At 35.8% G+C, this 18467-nt stretch overlaps 1 protein-coding gene across 25 annotated transcripts in view; it reads left to right on the plus strand.

The window, feature by feature from the left end:
* HMCN1 (hemicentin 1) overlaps positions 1-18467 on the plus strand; it is a 703321-nt gene that overhangs the window by 533862 nt on the left and 150992 nt on the right. For all 25 annotated transcript variants that reach the window (XM_053209695.1, XM_053209701.1, XM_053209691.1 and 22 more), the window contains 5 exons: positions 6987-7088; positions 7876-8052; positions 10421-10572; positions 12806-12929; positions 17525-17700. In XM_053209695.1, the coding sequence (XP_053065670.1) occupies positions 6987-7088; positions 7876-8052; positions 10421-10572; positions 12806-12929; positions 17525-17700 (731 nt within the window). The remainder of the gene's footprint in view (positions 1-6986; positions 7089-7875; positions 8053-10420; positions 10573-12805; positions 12930-17524; positions 17701-18467) is intronic.

An 18467-nucleotide genomic window follows, 5' to 3' on the forward strand; every position in this document is an offset into this window, starting at 1 on the left:
AGTATCATTTAAAATTACCCTACTTTGTTGCTAGTAATGATTTTTGTTTTAAAGTCCATTTTGTTTGATATCGTTATAGCCTCCCTGGTTTTTGTTTGTCTACTGTTTGCATCGTTTATCTTTTTATGTCCTTTCACTTTCAACCCATTTGTATCTTTGACTCAAAAGCATGTCTCTTGTAGACAACATACAGTTGGGTCATATTTTTGTTTTTTTGTTTTAAATCCATTCTGCTAGTCTGTGCCTTTTGAGTAGTATTTAATCCATTTACATTTAATGTAATTACTGACATGATAGAGTGTATAGTCTACCATGCTATGTGTTTTTTTATATGTATTATGTTATTTTGGTTTTTATGTTTCTCCATTACTGCCTTTTTTATTAAATAGATATTTCCTTGTGTACCATTTTATTTCTCTTGTTTCTTTTACTGTATTTTTTGAGTTTATTTTTAGTGATTACCTTGGGGATTACAATTAGCTTCTTAATTAACAATATTATACTTTGGATTAAAACCAATTTAATTTCAATAGTATAAAGAGTTTTGTTCCTTTATAACTCTCTTCCCTTTTCCCTCTTTTGTGCTATTCGTGCCACACAAATTACACCTTTATTCTTCATGACCCCATCAATACAGACTTATAATTATTGACTTATGCTGTTGTCTTTTATTTTTTATTAAAAAAATTTTTTTAATGTTTGTTTATTTTTGAGAGACAGCAAGAGATAGAGTGTGAGCAAGGGAGGGGAAGAGAGAAGGAGACACAGAATTCAAAGCAGGCTCCAGGCTCTGAGCTGTCAGCACAAAACCTGACATGGGGCTCGAACTCATGAACTATGAGATATGACCTGAGATGAAGTCAGACACCTAACCAGCTGAGCCACCCAGGCACCCCTATGCTGTTGTCTTTTAAATCAGAGAGGAGAAAAAATAGTTTTGCTCAAAATACACAGTTTTACTGTTTTTATTATTAGTTACTTCTACTAGTGCTCTTTTATTTTTTCATGTGTATTAGAGTTACTATTTATTTGTAGCCTGAAGGACTCTCTTTAGTATTTCTTGTGAGGCTGGAGACTAGCAATGAATTCTCTGTTTTTTTTTTATTTCCATGAATGTTTTAATTTCTCCTTCTGAAAGATAGTTTTGCTTAAGATTGAATTCTTTGTTGATAGTCTTTTTCTTTCCTCACTCTTAATAAGTCACCCAGTGCTTTGTGGCCTCCATTTTTTTAAATGAAAAATCAACTATTGGATTTATTGAGAATTCCTGTATATGATAAATCACTTCTCCATTTTGCTGCTCTTAAGATTATCTCTTTTTTTTATGATATATCCAAGTTGGAATTTGTTAAACTTCTTTAAAGTTGAAGTTTGTTGAACTTCTTAAATGTGTACATTAATGTTTTCCCTCAAATTTGGGAAGGTTTCAACCACATTTCTTCAAATGTTCTTTCTACACTTTCTCTCCTCTCCTTTGGGACTTACATTATGCATAATACTTGATGGTGTCCCATAACCCTCAGGCTCTGTTCTGTTGATTTTTCTTTGTTCTTTTTTTCTTTCTGCTTCTAAATTTGGATAATCTCAATCGATCTGTCTTTAAGTTACTGACTCTTCCTTCTTCCAGCTCAAATATTGCACTTTTAAATTTCAGACTTTCTATTTGGTTCTTTCTACAATTTCCAGTTCTTAGTTGATACTCCCGGTTTAGTGAAACATCATTCTCCTACTTTCCTTTACATCTTTAAATGTGGTTTCTTTTAGCTCTTGGAATGTACTTAAAATAGCTGAGTTAAAGTCTTTGTCTAGGGGTGCCTGTTAAGTGTCGTACTCTTGATTTCAGCTTAAGTCATGATTTCACAATTTGTGGGATCGAGCCCTGCATGAGGCTCTGTGCTGACAGCATGAGCCTGCTTGGAAGTCTCTCTTTCCCTCTCTCTCTGCCATCCCCTGCTCACATTCCCTCTCCCTCTCTCTATCTTAAAATAAATAAATAAACATTTAAAAAAATAAAGTCTTTGTCTAAGAAGTTCAACACCTGGGCCTCCTCATGGACATTTTCTCTTGACTGCTTCTTTTCTTGTGCATGGACCATGCTGTCTTATTTCTTTGCATGTTCTGTAGTTTTGTGTTGAAAAGTAGACATTTTAAATAATGTAATATGGCATAAAAAGATGCAGAGCATATCTAATCATAAGGGAAAAGCAAATCAAAACTACAGTGAGATGGGATGCCTGAGTGGCTTAGGTAGTTAAGTGTCTGCCTCTTGGTTTCAGCTCAGGTGATGATCTTGCAGTTTGTGAGTTTGAGCCCTGCATCAGGCTCTGCACTCTGGATGCAGATCCTGCTTTGGATCCTCTGTATCCCATTCTCTCTGCCCCTCCCTCACTTGTTCTCTCTCTCTCTCTCTCTCTCTGTGTGTGTGTCTCTCTGTCTCTCTCAAAAATTAATAAACATTTTTAAAAACTTCAATGAGATATCACCTCACACCTGTCAGAATGGCTAAAGTAAAAAACACAAACAAGTGTTGGTAAAGATGTGGAGAGAAAGGAACACTCATGCACTGTTGGTGGGAATGCAAACTAGTGCAACCACTGTGGAAAACAGTATGGAGGTTCCTCAAAAACTTAAAAATAGAATTATCTTCTGACCCACTAATTCTACTATTGGGTATTTACCCAAAGAATACCAAAACACTAAATCAAAAAGATATATGCACTCCTATGTTTACTGCAGCATTACTTACAATAGCCAAATTATGAAAGCAACCTAAGTGTCCCCTGATAGATGAATGAGTAAAGAAGAGGTTTTATACACACACACATACACACACACACACACACACACACACGTGTGTGTGTGTGTGTGTGTGTGTGTACCCACATATATATATAATGGAATTTAGCCATAAAAAGAATGAAATCTGGCCATTTGCAACAATATGGGTGGATCTAGAGAGTATAACGCTAAGTGAAATAGTCAGAGAAAGACAAATACCATATGATTTCACTCATATGTGGAATTTAAGAAACAAAACAAATTAACAGAAAAAAGAGATAAGCAAAGAAAACAAACAAAAACAAAGCAGACTTAATAGAGAACAAACTGATGGTTACCAGAGGGTAGGGGGATGGGTGAAGGGGATTAAGAGAATACTTACCATGATGAGCAATGAGTAATGTATAGAAGTATTGAATTACCATATTGTACACCTGAAACTAATATAACACTAAACATTAAATATACTAGAATTAAAAAATGTAGAAAAATAATATAATGTGGTAATTCTGGAAGTCATATTCTCTTCTTTCCATAATTAGTGTTATTGTTGTCACTGTTGTTGCTGGGTTTTTTTGTTTGCGTCTTCTGTTTTTTTTATTTAGTGAATAGGTAGAATACTGGTACCCCCCAAAATGTTCACATCCTACTCCTAGAACCTGTGAATATGTTAGGTAACATGCAAAGAGGAATTAAGAATACAAATGGAATTAAAGTTGTTAATCAACTGACCTCAAAATAGGGAGATTACCCTGGATTATCCAGGGTACCCAGTGTAATCAGAAGGACATTAAAAGTGGAAGAGGGAGGCAGGACTTCAGAGTGATAGGATGAGAGGGTCTTATGAGTCTGCCCCACATCTCCATTGCTGATTTTGAAGATGGAAGGCAGGAGGGTGAAAACCAAAGAATGTAAGTGTCCTCTCTAAATTGGAAAAGACAAGGAAATAGATTCTCCTCTGCAGCTTACAGAAAGGAATTGCGCCCTTTTGAGACATTTTTTTTAACCTGGTGAGACTGTGTTGTACTTCTCACCCATAGAACTATAAGATAATAAATTTGTATTGTTAAACTATCAAGTTTGAGGCAATTTGTTGTGAAAGCAAAAGGAAACTAATATGGTAAGTTTTCTCAACAATTCCTGTGAAATCTGTTTTTACAGACTTTAACATGCCCCTGGGGAAAAGGCTGCACTGAGCAAACTTGAACCTGCTGAATAAAGACAAGTCCTTTGAGTGTGGATTTCCAGGGAAGGGCCAAATAGGTCAAACAGTGCCAGTTTTCTAGGAATGGTGCTCTTAGGTAGTTCCAAACCCATTCTGCTTCTTTCAGTATCTGCTGCTTTTTTCACCGTGTTTGCTAGGTTATTTGTTTTCAAGATTACTGCTGAGCTGGGGAGAGAGTGTTGGGAATAGAGGGAGATAAAATGCCATGAAACTCACTGTTCTTAATGAGATTTAGTTTTTTTTCTTGAATAAACACTTCTTGGATTGTTGCAAGTCTTTGGTTAATTTCCAGAGTTCTGAAAAAGTTGATTTTGACAAATTTTCCAGTGTTCTTGTTTCTTTTATGGAGGAGTGGATTTTCAGAGTTCTTTGCCATTCTTGCTGACGTCTAATCTTTTTCCTTTAAGTTCTCTAGGGGAGTGAAAAATAGCCAACCCACTCCATAGCTCTTGCATTTCTTATTCTTACCATAATGTTTTATTGCAGCAGCTACATAGTCTGTCAAAGCCTTCAGTGATCACTTCAGTCCAGAAGGCTTCAAGTGAGTATTTAAATAACTGTTTTGAAGGAATGTGCCATGGACTATTTTTCCTTTTGATGGAAAAGTCAGATAGCCCTATTTAAAGGTTTTTGTCCTTAAATACAGTATCATTCTTCTGAATTCAGTGCAGAGAACAGAAACATTCTAGGCTTTCAAACAGGAAGGGTTAACGCATTAAATTAAGTGGATACAGATATAAAGGAAGAGTGGGTTGTAGGCTTTCCCTTTAGGAACAACCTCCAGAAATACAGAGATCTGACCCACCAAGACATTTACCCCTTGAGGACAGATTTTATTTTAAATTTGTTGAAAATCAGCTTTTGTTGTTTTTGCTTATTTTCTTTGGTGCTCTCTTCTGCTTTCGTTTTTATTGTTTCTCTCTCCCTGACTTCTTTTGGTTTATTTTATTGGATTCCCGGTTGAATGTGCTTACAACATTTATTTTTATTATTTCTTAGTTTTTAAATATATTCATTGGAAGCTTTAGGATTTCCTTTGAGTACTGTACTCTACAGCTAGGTGACATCCTATATGTTTTAATTATAATCAATCTCATATTTTATTTTTTTGTAATCATATACTTTTATCTTGATTTCTTCTTTAATGAAGTTATCCTCCTGTAAAGAGCTTTATATTTTTGTTTTTGACCTCTACTTATTTTTATTATAGTTTATTAAATTGTAGTTATAAATGCCTTATTGAGATTCTGTGGCCTAATATACAGTCAGTTTTGAAAATACTCTATTGGCATTTGAGAAATGTGTATTTCTTGTTAACTATAAATGCACCTACACACACATATGCACATACAATCTGGATGGGTAATATTATTTTTCAAACTCTTTAAAACTTAATTTTTATTTCACTATAGTCAATTCCTAAGAAAGTGCACTAAAATATGCTCCTTTTAGATTTTTCAAAATTGTCCTGCTTTTTAACAAATTTTGCTTTGTTATTCAATGCATATAGCATTGCCATTAAAATGGACTCTTTGTTTCTTGTGACCTGTCAAGCAAAAGAAAGCAGGTAGCTTTATTATATTTGATGCTTTTTGCTTAGGATACTAGTTTGTCAGAAAACTGATATGATCCTGTTTTCCTAGTACACCTTTGCCCAACTCTTTACTGTTAGCATTTTTGTGGGTTTTTTATTTATGCTCTTTATCCACTTGGACTTTTTTTATTAAAGAAAATAGCATTAACCCACAATTGTGTTAACTCTTTGTCTATTGTACAAAGAAAATGAGTTCATTCACATTTATGCTCTTGATTCACATATTTGATTTTATTTCTTCCATCTTATTTAGTTCTAATAATTTTTCTTGTTTTCCTTTCTCCTTTTCCTCTTCTGTTTTTAATAGATTAATGAATAGATGGAGTGGGGTTGAAGGGTTCCAGTGCACTGAATAAGTTTAGCAAATCTTTAAAATGTAGTTTTTATATAAACTTCAGATACTAACTTACATTTACAGCATCTTCTCACAGTAAGATAAGACCTCTAGTATACTTGTGAGTTTTTCATCCTGGTGTCATTCCTATATTACTTGAGATAGTGTAGGAAACATAGGGCATTGCTATTCTATGTTGTTATTCCTTTCATACTATGCCTCTTGGACTTTCCAAATTCCTACTTTATTATATGCACACTGAATCATAAAGTAGCATTATCTGTGATGTTTAAAATTTTAAATAGGTGTGCCTGGGTGGCTCAGTCAGCTAAACATTGGACTTTGGATTTCACCTCAGGTCTTGATCTCACAGTTTGTGAGATCGAGTCCCGCGTTCGGCTCTGTGCTGACAGTGTGGAGTCAGCTTGGGATTTCCTCTCTCTCTCTCTCTCTCTCTCTCTCGTTCTCTGCTTCTCCCCCACTTATGCATACTCACTCTCTCTCAAAATAAACATTTTTTAAAAGTTGAAATTAAAAATATAGTTTTCTATTTTATTTTACTAACAATTTAAATATAAGTTTTATATCAAAAGAAAAAACTGTGATACACCAAAAAAAGACTCTTAATTTTTCTGAAATGCTTTAAGATTATACTCTACAAAGATAAAGTCAGATATTTTGAGAAATAGATTTCCCTTTCACTGGAAGAGTTCAAATGGAATAGCTTACTTCTTGTTAAAGGCAATTCATCATCAGACTAATCAGGTTAATTGGAATAGAAAAATAGTCCTTTAGCTTTCTTTGCTACCCTGCTAATCTATAATTCTGAGGATTTTCCTATTTGTGCGCAGAGGAATGGATGATCCTAAAAACTTATTGAGATCTTTTTTTTTAATCCTGTTCTCCAATTCTACTTAATAGTATACTTTACTTTTATTCCAAGTATATCAGTATATGTATGTGAAAGGAAGAAAGGAATGATAATTTCCACTGAACAAATAGTTTTGTTTAAATAGCCTACTTATGTGAATTAATTATGTTTGGGCGTCTTGCAGAACCACCTAGCCTGGAGGATGCAGGGAAGATGCTGAATGAGACGGTGGTGCTGAACAACCCCATTCAGTTGGAGTGTAAGGCAGCTGGCAACCCCTTGCCCGGTAGGTTTACCTGTGAGTCTCTGACATTTTAAGATTTCTGGGAAAAGCTAAACCTGTTTATGAGCACCATATAGCAATTACTAATAAAGGAAAGATTATAGGATACATTCTAAGGGTAAAGCATTGATAAGGATATCAGGAGGTGGATGACATTTTTGAATTTTCATTGCTTCTAACTCTATGAAATAATTTACCCATTTGAACAAGTTAGTAATATGGGAATAATTAATCCTTTTATTGCCCTTACTGTGGCCACAAAACTCACAATGGTATTTTTTATACATTTATGTTGGAAAATATTTGTTTTCTCAAGTTCAAATTGATTATCTTTATAATAATCAGTCATTTGATGAGACTATTATTTTGTTGATTCTCATCACTAGTAAGTTATCAATATGAATCAAGAATAATATAATTTTTAGGTTAATGGTATATATAGTCTTTGGTTTTGATAAAATGCATAGACAAAATTTTTTATTGATAAGAGAAGTATAAACAACAAAAAGAAATAGAACTGGTTAAAAGTTGGCTATCAAACAGTACTGATATATTAGAGATAATAAAAAGGGTATTTATAATTTCATTTTCAGGACTCTTATATTAGTTTGGCTATTCATGTTTTTCTTAGGGTTACCTCCTCCTCAAAGCCAATCCTAAAGAGATTCTTAAACTGTTTAAATTTGAATGACAAGCAAAAGACTAAAGCAATTATTAGTATTTTGGTTAAGCTCCAATTTAGTGGTATCAAGCTTTTAAAAGAAAGCTTTCTCTCTTTTTCCTCTTACAGCTATTACATGGTATAAAGATAATCGTCCACTCTCGGGGTCCACCAGTGTGACTTTCTTGAACAGAGGACAGATCATTGATATTGAAAGTGCCCAGATTGCTGATGCTGGTATATATAAATGTGTGGCCATCAACTCAGCTGGAGCTACAGAGTTATTTTACAGTCTACAGGTCCATGGTTAGTGCCACTTCCCCTAGATTCACACTGGAGTAAAAACGCATTCAAAATGATTAGGTGCTTCTATAAAACTTTAGCATAAATATTTAACATAGTGTGTTTTGTTATCTTTCTAAAGGTGCAGTGTTCTAAAACTGATGAATGTTTTCATTTCCTGATTCCTATTAAAATTCTCTAGTTTCACATGCTGTTGAGCTTAAGATTACTTCTATATATTCAATGTAATCCCAATCAAAATAGCACCAGCATTCTTCTCTGAGCTAAAACAAACAATCCTAAAGTTTAAATGGAACCACAGAAGACCCTGAATAGCCAAAGTCATGTTGAAAAAGGAAACCAAAGCTGGAGGCATCATAATCCCAGACTTTAGCCTGTACTACAAAGCTGTAATCATCAAGACAGTATGGTATTGGCCCAAAAACAGACACATAGACCAATGGAATAGAATAGAGAACCCAAATTGGACCCACAAATGTATAGCCAACTAATCTTTGACCAACCAGCAAAGAGTATCCGATGGAAACAGTCTCCTGAGCAAATGGTGCTGGGAGAACTGGACAACAACATGCAGAAGAATGAAACTGGACCACTTTCTTAACACCATACACAAAAATAAATTAAAATGGATGAAAGACCTAAATGTGAGACAGGAAACCATCAAAATCCTAGGGGAGAAAACAGGCAACAATCTCTCTGACCTCAGCCGCAGCAACTTATTAATTGACATGTCTCCGAAGGCAAGGGAAATAAAGGCAAAAAATGAACTGTGGGACCTCATCAAGATAGAAAGCTTCTACACAGCAGGGAAACAATCAACAAAACTAAAAGGCAACCGATGGAATGGGAGAAGCTATTTGTAAAAGACATATTGGATAAAGGGTTAGTATCAAAAATCTATAAAGAACTTACCAAACTCAACACCTGAAAAACAAATAATCCAGTGAAGAAATACACACAAGGCGTGAATAGACGCTTTTCCAAAGAGGACATCTGGATGGCTAATACACATATGAGAAAATGTTCCACATCACTCATCATTAGGGAAATACAAACCAAAACCACACTGAGATACCACCTCACACCAGTCCAAGTGGCTAAAATGAACAACTCAGGAAACAACAGGTTTTGGCTAGGATGTGGAGAAAGGGGAGCCCTCTTTCACTGTTGGTGGGAATGCAAACTGATGCAACCACTCTGCAAAACAGTGTGGAGATTCCTCAAAAAATTAAAAATAGAACTACCCTATAACCCAGGAATAGCACTACTAGAAATTTATCCAAAGGATACAGGAGTGCTGATTCATAGGGGCACATGTACCCCAATGTTAATAGCAGCACTATCAACAATAGACAAATTATGGAAAGAGCCCAAATGTCCATCAACTAATGAATGGATAAAGAAGATGTAGCATATATAGACAATGGAATACTACTCGGCGATGAAAAAGAGTGGAATCTTGCCATTTGCAACAATGTGGATGGAACTGGAGGGTATTGTGCTCAGTGAAATAAGTCAGTCGGAGAAAGACAGATACCATATGTTTTCACTCATATGTGGAATTTGAAAAACCTAACAGAAGACCATAATGGAAGGGAAGGAAAAATAAGTTATAAACAAAGAGGGAGGCAAACCATAAGAGACTCTTAAATACAGAGAATGAACTGAGGGCTGATGGGGGTTGGGAGTATGGGCTTGGGGAAAATGGGAGATGGGCATTTAGAAGGGCATGTGTTGGGATGAGCAATGGGTGTTGAATGTAAGGGATGAATCATGGGAATCTACTGCTGAAGCCATGACTACATTGTATACACTGTATATTAGCTAACTTGACAATAAATTATTAAAATTAAAAAAATTAGATGAACTGTTGAAATAGTCATCAATGATCTTATCAACTTATGACAATAACCTTATTTGTAAATATTGTCTATCAAAATCATAGGTTTTGGCCAAAGAAAGATTTCAAATTATTATCTCTAATAATGTTTTTAAGACGAGGTAGTCATAGATACAGTGGAGGAAGACAAACACACACACACACACACACACACACACACACACACACACACACAGAGAAATCAAGAAATAAAAACACTCTGCTGTTAAAAACTGGATTTCCTAAGCAAAGTAGCTTTCCTCAATTGTAAATATTGATAATTGCACTACTTACCTCAAAGGATAGCTATAATTAGAATCTCAAAATAATGTGAAAGAACTCACCCAAACAAAACAAAACAAAACAAAGCCACCAAAAACCCACACGTGAAAATACAACTATAGACATTATATATACTTTTAATTATTTTGAGGTGAAATATTCTGTAATGTTAACATAACTTCCTTTTATTTATTTTTTATTTCTTTTCAGTGCCCCCATCGATTTCTGGCAGCAGTAACATGGTGGCAGTGGTGGTTAATAACCTGGTGAGGTTAGAATGTGAAGCCAGAGGTATCCCTGCCCCAAGTCTGACCTGGTTGAAAGATGGTAGCCCTGTCTCTAGTTTCACTAATGGGATACAGGTACTTTTGTTATTTCTTAAGGGCAATCTACCACCTGATTATTAAATACAGTACAAACAGGTAAAGCTATTAACCAGATTTGGAAAATACGAATTAATAATTGTTATCCAAAAAATACACATAATATACATCCATAAATACCATAGCCACACTTGGGATTTCTAAACAATTCTTTAAAGCCCACTACATATAAGAATTCTTTTATTTCATATGTAGGTACTATATATTGACCATTTGTTTTAGCCTCTTTCTTTCTTTCTTTCTTTCTTTCTTTCTTTCTTTCTTTCTTTCTTTCTTTCTTTCTTTCTTTTGTTCATTTATTTATTTTGGGAGAGAGAGGGCACAAGTATGGGAGGGGCAGAGAGAGATGGAGAATCCCAAGCAGGCTCCATGCTGTCTGCTTGGAGCCCAGCACAGGACGCAAACTCATGAACCATGAGATCATGATCTGAGCCAAAACTAAGAGTCAGGTGCTTAACCGACTGAGCCACCCAGGCACCCCCATCTGTTTTACCTGCTTCCTACCTCCCCATCTCTATTCCCTGCCACCACCACAAAAGATACCTTGCACAAAGAAATGTTGATCAACAGGGGTGCCTGAGTGGTTTAGTCAGTTAAGCATCCAACTCTTGGTTTCAGCTCAAGTCATGATCTCACAGTTCATGGGTTTGAGCCCCGTGTCAGGCTCTGTACTGACAATGCAGAACCTGCTTGAGACTCTCTCTCTTTCCCTCACTCTCTCTGCTCCTCCCCTTCTCTCTTTCTCTCTCAAAAAGAAAAATGTTGATCAACAGTAAAAACAGGAATTTCCTCATAAAATTTATATTTAAATGTTTGGAAATATTAATGAATTAGAGAGAGAACCATATAGACTGTATTTAATTTTACAAAAACATAAAATAATAAAGTAAGAAATAATAGAAAGGCAACATTGTAAGAAATGAAATTTGAGTCTGAGAAAGCATTTAAGTACTCTACATTGACTCAAAATTAAAAATATAGAAGCATAAAATATAAAAATAAAAATATAGATCCTGGGTGGCTCACTTGGTTAAGTGTCTGACTCTTGATTTCAGACCGAGTCATGATCTCACAGTCATTAGATTGAGCCCCGTGTTGAGCTCTGCACTGACAGTGAGGAGCCTGCGTGGGATATTCTCTCTCTCTCTCTCTCTCTTTCTCTCTCTCTCTGCCCCTCTCCGACCCTCTCCCACTCTTGTGGGCATTCTCTTTCTCTCTGTCAAAATAAATAAATGGACATTAAAAAATATATAGAAGCACATATATCTCATTTAAAGTATACTTTAGTTTTGGGGCGCCTGGATGGTGCAGTCGGTTAAGCGTCGGACTTCAGCCAGGTCACGATCTTGCGGTCCGTGAGTTCGAGCCCCGCGTCGGGCTCTGGGCTGATGGCTCAGAGCCTGGAGCCTGTTTCCGATTCTGTGTCTCCCTCTCTCTCTGCCCCTCCCCCGTTCATGCTCTGTCTCTCTCTGTCCCAAAAATAAATAAACGTTGAAAAAAAAATTAAAAAAAAAAATAAAGTATACTTTAGTTTTATTTTGCTTAGCAGGGAATTTAGTTCTCCCACCATTCTACTTCTTTAGCTTTTCTCAAAAATCCAATGCTTGCAGAATTTGGGACCATAAAAGACCCAGACTTGATGTCAGTATTTTAGAAGTACCACTAGACTAATGGGTTAAAAAGCTATGAATATGACTAATTTATTTGGCTGCTATTTTGCTATTCATTGTAACTTCTTATTTATTCTACCCAAAAAAATTAGAAGGGAAATTAGCTCCTCTTGTTCTCACTTATTCTCATCTTTCTCCCCTGGTGGCTTTCTCTCTCTCTTTAGTGAGTATAGATGAGATTGGACTATCACTTGATCTTGTTTTCAGTGATTGCTAAGTTTGGTTCTAGCTTTTTTTTCAGTCTTCTTCCAAAGATAGGATGGGAAGTAAATTTTATGATGGTTGCCCACTTAAATAAAATAAAATAAAATAAAATAAAATAAAATAAAATAAAATTAAATTAAAAAAAAGTAAAGTAAAGTAAAGTAAAATAAATCTGACAGGAAATAAAATGAAATAAATAAAATAAAAAATATCCAAGTGGAACTCTTTCTGGAGGCAAATGTCAATTGATCAACCTCAGAAAATAGGAGAAAAAGGCTGTTTATGCATATGTTTCTCAGAGGGGCATGTTAGTTATTTATCTTTCTTATCATTGATAGGTTCTGTCTGGAGGCCGCATCCTGGCACTGACCAGCGCACAAATCAGTGATACCGGGAGATATACCTGCGTGGCAGTGAATGCTGCTGGGGAGAAACACAGGGACATTGACCTTAGAGTATATGGTGAAATATTTTAATAATTACTTCTGCTCTGATATAGATGTGTTTACTTCCTAAGATCATTGAGGAAGTTAAGGGAAGTTGTTGATAAAGAACTATGAGCGATAGAAATGATTTCACAGTATCAACTCAAATCAAATTCTACCTTTCTGCCTTGTATTTCACTTTGATTGATTTTCCTTTCTTAAAGTTCTGAGAAATTAAGATAAGCATACATCCAGCATGCCAGGTATTGGTTTCACAGAATACTCTGAAGAACAGATGGCTATGGAAAGCAGCTTTGCAATTTGAAAGATAAAATCTCACTAAAGAAAGCATCTGTTCAAGTAGCTCTCTTGATCCATTCTACTCAGCGCCTAGATTTTATTACTTTTAAGTTACAATCAGCATATTTTGTAGCCCGTGCTATGTCTATGAATTAAAGGCTATTTGAAAAGCAAAAGTTAAACTAAGCATAAATTTAGATAAAATTCAAGTTTTTTCTACTTATGATGCAGCCATAAGGCACAAAAGGAAATGTCTAATTCTATCACAGCAAAAGTCCTCCTGCACAAAGTTTATTGGGCTCCATCCATAAAATGTGCTTTTCATTCCCTAATTTAGTTTACCTTTCCATTTAGAGCTGTTTTAGACTTTTTTCAGTGTCTTATTTGAATTATATTCCTTAGTCATGGAATAATGGAATTGTTTCTCTGTGCCCCCTCAAAGAGTATCTGGATTTTTTTTCTATTTTAATTCCAGTGTAATTAACGTAGTATTATATTAGTTTCAGGTGTACAATCCTAAGTCCTCCCTCACTTCCAAATAGTTCATTCCTATTCCAAATATATCACTTTTTTTTTTTTACCTTCAAACCATGTGGGTTGACTGCTCTTTATACATTTGCCAAAAGCAAATGTAATGATCACAAATAACTTATAAGTCATAGTTTTTTGATAGAAAAAAAAAGCCTTGTTACAGAATGGCTAACTTGTATGACAAACTGAGCTGGAAAGTCCCAATTGGCCTTAGTAAACTATGTTCTCTCTTTTCTGTTGCTTCTGCAGTCGACATGAGTCCACATTCCGCCTCCAGCTTTGCTGGTGCTATGTGTTTGAGATAACAGATGTGTCTAAAATGCCCAGGCCCAGGGAATCTACTTCTTCCTTAAATCTAACTGGGTCATTTTTATGTATTATGAAGAATTGGAATGCTGTCAATCTGAAACATCCTTAGAGAGTGATTCATTAATCAATCTAAGTATATGATCCAAAAGCTCCTGCAATCATTAGCAAGCAAGCGGAGGCGTGACAAGAGTATTCTCTGAGTTTTAGTCAGCAGTGAAAATCTGGGAATGGCTCCTTCCGTTTCTACATTGGTTAATGTCAAAAGTGCTGGAGAGATGATAGAGAATTGGTATTTTCCAGGAGTCATAAAGACATGCATCACTGTTTTTTACCATTTGCCAAGACATTTCCATGCCACCCTTTTGGTCTGAAAACTGGGACTTTTCCTCTGTTATAAAAGTCAGATGGCTAGCTAATATGTTTGAAAATGTGGACATGTATTCAGCATTTAAAATGTAGATGCAGGGGCACCTGGGTGGCTCAGTCGGTTGAGCGTCCAACTTCGGCTCAGGTCATGATCTCGCAGTCTGTGAGTTCGAGCCCCGCATCGGGCTCTGTGCTAACAGCTCAGAGCCTGGAGCCTGCTCCAATTCTGTGTCTCCCTCTCTTTCTGCCCCTCCCCCACTCATGCTCTGTCTCTCTGTCTCTCTCTCTCTCTCTGTCAAAAATAAACATTAAAAAAAGTGTAAAAAAATAATAAAAAATTTTAAAACTGTAGATGCATAGCAAGCAAATAAAGAAATAAAGCCAGCAAGAAAGAATAAAACTGAAATTAGTTTCCAATCTGTGCTCCATTCTTAGCATTATCTCTATATATCGTATTCCTATAGTAGTATATATAGTAGTAACGTTGACAATCTCATGTCTCATTGGAGCCTAATGAAGGTCTATCCCCAGCAGTAAACCCCTTCAGATTTACATTGTAGATTGTGGGGATGATAAGAAGAGTAGACAGTGGGTAAAAGAGCTTTCCCCACTCTTGTAACTACAAGAGTAGTTCATTAAAAAATTTTTCTCTAGTATAAAACCAGAATGGCGCTAAAACAAGAGAATTGGGTTTTTAAATGATTACGATTCCTGTAGTACCTTTTCTTTAAACCTAAGCTCAGAGAACTTTGATAGACATCACTTGTGCTCCAGCACCTGAACAAGTATAACCCTATAGCAGTGCTGATTTTGATAATTAAATGTAACAAGTTTAATGCATAGGATGAGAAACAGACATAATATACCCCTTCCTAAGCAGCACAACCACAGAGCTAAATAGGGATAACATCTAAGGAAGCTGAGGTCTAAAGGGCAGAAGCTTGTTCTCTTCTCAGACTAAACAAAAAGTTGGGAATGAAAAGACAGAAAATATAGATGAGTTTCAGTAATAGATACCCTCGGCTGTAATTAGATTTGCTTTAATTTATGTTCCTTAGGAAACAAATACGCTGTTGTTTTTGCATTTTTCCTCTCAATTAAAAAAAAATCTGGTTTCTTTTTGAACTTGATCCAACTCATTTGGCTATAAAGAAAAATAATTGGAAGAAAATATTTGGGAATAAATTACCATTCTGCTTTTGTGAATTATTTCTGACTTTTACTTCCACCAGCAGTCATAAAGAATTCACGTTCTTTTGTAAATTCTATAAATACTCTAAGATAAACATATTTTTATATGGTCATGGTACTTTTTTATGCACCGAGACCAGACTTCACCTGAAATGATTTCCAAGCTGTTAAATTGCCTATTTTGTAAAGGGCTGTTTGTGCTAAGACTGATGAGTGCATCTGTTTTCATAATACCTTAGAAAATGGCCAACTGTGCTGCTTTTGCTAATATGATAGCAGTTTTAATCTCAGACTGGTTGTATATCTTTTATCTAATGTGTCACATATTAAAAACAATCCCACTGTTTTCCATTCCCCATAGAATAAGCTTATCGAGAGCCAGATGTCTGTGTGTGCTTGAATTTAGCAAAGGTGCATCGAGAATCTCTGCACAAATGCTCTGTTACTCTATTCCAACTATTGCATGTGGCATTTCTTTGCATCATGGCATCAGTACCTTTGGGTTTAGCACAGGTCCTGCATCCAGAAATAGTACGAAAAAGTGGCCTTCAGTTTATATGCCTTTCCCTCTGTAGGAGACATGGTAGCAAAGAAACCTCCTGGTTGCAGAATCGCAGTGTTACTAGTCAAAACCTATCACATTTGTTGTCGTTTTGCCACATGCCACAGTATCCAGCCCGAGATGATGGCACATGGACTATAGAGTAACGATCCTTACCACAAAAAACTTACTTCAATGAAAGCATTTGTTAAATGCCTCAGGATTCATTTCACTGCAGCTTAACCTTTCTTGTGAAAAAAAAAAATACTACAAATATGGTACGTTTCCTACAGTCCTGAATAGTTAGGGGATTTAGTGAGAAATGGCCAAGGAAATTCCTCTGTGTGTTTTTTCAGAGTGACCCCTTTATAACGGGCCTGATTTCATCATTAGTTTGTGTTTTTCTGAAGTATTATAAATACAGACCTGAAAGAGCCTTCACGAGGTTTTGGAGCCCACCCTCTCCTTCTTGGCAGGGCTGTACTTAAACCATCTGAGACAAATGATTGTTTACTCTATTTTTTAATACACCCAAGGGAAGGAGGTTCCTTAGACTTCTCCAAGAGCACACTGCAGCGTCTGACAAGCTCAATAGCCAGGGGATTCTAATTTTAATCTCATTAAAATTTCAACTCATTTCCTCCTTTTATGTAATTGTATGTTGTACAGCTGGTCACTGCTTTCGTTTTGTTCTTTATTGTGTCATTTATCCCACATGGTCTTTATTTTATAGAAAGCTGACAAGGCATCGTGGAAAACCAAAAAGAGCTCTAAACTGCAAGTCAGAAGACTCCTAGCTTTGCCACAAATTAGTTACATAATTTCTTTGTTTGTTCTCCAAATTTTTATTTAAATTCTAAGTCACATTATTTCAAATCAGTCATTGTCTGTCACTCACCTCACGTTTTATATACCGTGAGGTGGGTCTGGATGATCTCTTTCAACTCTTTTAATCTTTTAATTTTGCCTCTGTGTCTATAAAGTTTATTTTCCTTTGCAAAAAAAGATATAAATAAATATCAAAAGTATATATATGCTTTTAATTATTGCTATTTCCAAAACGTTTCACGAGTGACTTACCACTTTGGAAATCTTAAGCAGGAACATCTAGTTCAAAAAGTTTCTGAAATAGGCAGTTGGGGAGAACTTCCAGTTCTAAAACTTCTTAAAGTGAAAGGTTAGCAAAAAGTATTTCTGTTCAATAGGAACATGGTAATCAGTGATTTATTAATACTTGACTCTGAACCAAATGAAGCAGAGGGTATGCTGGAATTATAGTGATCCTACATCTTAAAAGAACAAATAAAGCTATTCTGTGTATGTCCTGATGATTAATAAAGATAAGCAGTGTACTGGCCTGTTTTATCCTGAGGGAAACCCCATCTTTCACTTAGTTCCACCAAATATTATGGGAGAAGAACAGAACATCTCTGTCCTCATTAGTCAAGCCCTGGAGCTGCTATGTCAAAGTGATGCTATCCCCCCACCTACTTTGACTTGGTTAAAGGATGGCCGCCCCTTGCTGAAGAAACCAGGCCTCAGTATCTCTGAAAATGGAAGTGTGTTAAAGGTAAGGCTATGGGTTCATATACTTCTTCTTATAATATTCCTAAGCTCATGGCTTTGGTATTAAAGTTGCCTGTCTAGGGGCACCTGGGTGGCTCAGTCAGTTAAGCGTCCAACTTTGACTCAGGTCATGACCTCACAATTCATGAGTTCAAGCCCCGCGTCGAGCTCTGTACTGACACTCAGAGTCTGGAGCCTGCTTCAGATTCTGTGTCTCCCTATCTCTCTGCCCCTCCCCTGCTCGCATTCTTGTGTCTCTCTCCCTCTCAAAAATAAATAAACATTAAAAATTTTTTTTAAAATTGCCTATCTATAAGTGTTCTACTATTTTCATCTTATAAAATTCTAGCTACCCTTTCTTTTAATGGGGTTTTGTAATATTTTTAAATTTTATGCTTAGTAGGATTTAGATATTTGTCTACCCATATTTGTAGCAAGAAGCCATCCAAAAATGTTTCTAGGGAAATACTGCAGAGATATTCTAATGAGCGCTTCATTTTTAGCTATTCAACCAGTCAGCAAATAAACACTCATTCTAGGTATTCTGCATAGGACCTGAAAAGGTAGACACATTTCCTACCCTCAGTGTCTTCCAATTTTGCATAAAATATGAAAATTAACCGTTCAGTTGAAAATGCAGTAAGATAAGTCTGAGTTAATCACTATTTGGATGGCACAGACAATACATTTTAGGATGATAGCAAAAGGTGAGGCTGTGGTTGCCTGAAGGTCTTGGAAAGCTTTTTGACTTTTTATAGGTAGATGGGACAA

This window comes from Acinonyx jubatus, chromosome E4 (assembly GCF_027475565.1).
Source record: "Acinonyx jubatus isolate Ajub_Pintada_27869175 chromosome E4, VMU_Ajub_asm_v1.0, whole genome shotgun sequence".
In the NCBI taxonomy this organism is placed as follows: Eukaryota; Metazoa; Chordata; class Mammalia; order Carnivora; family Felidae; genus Acinonyx; species Acinonyx jubatus.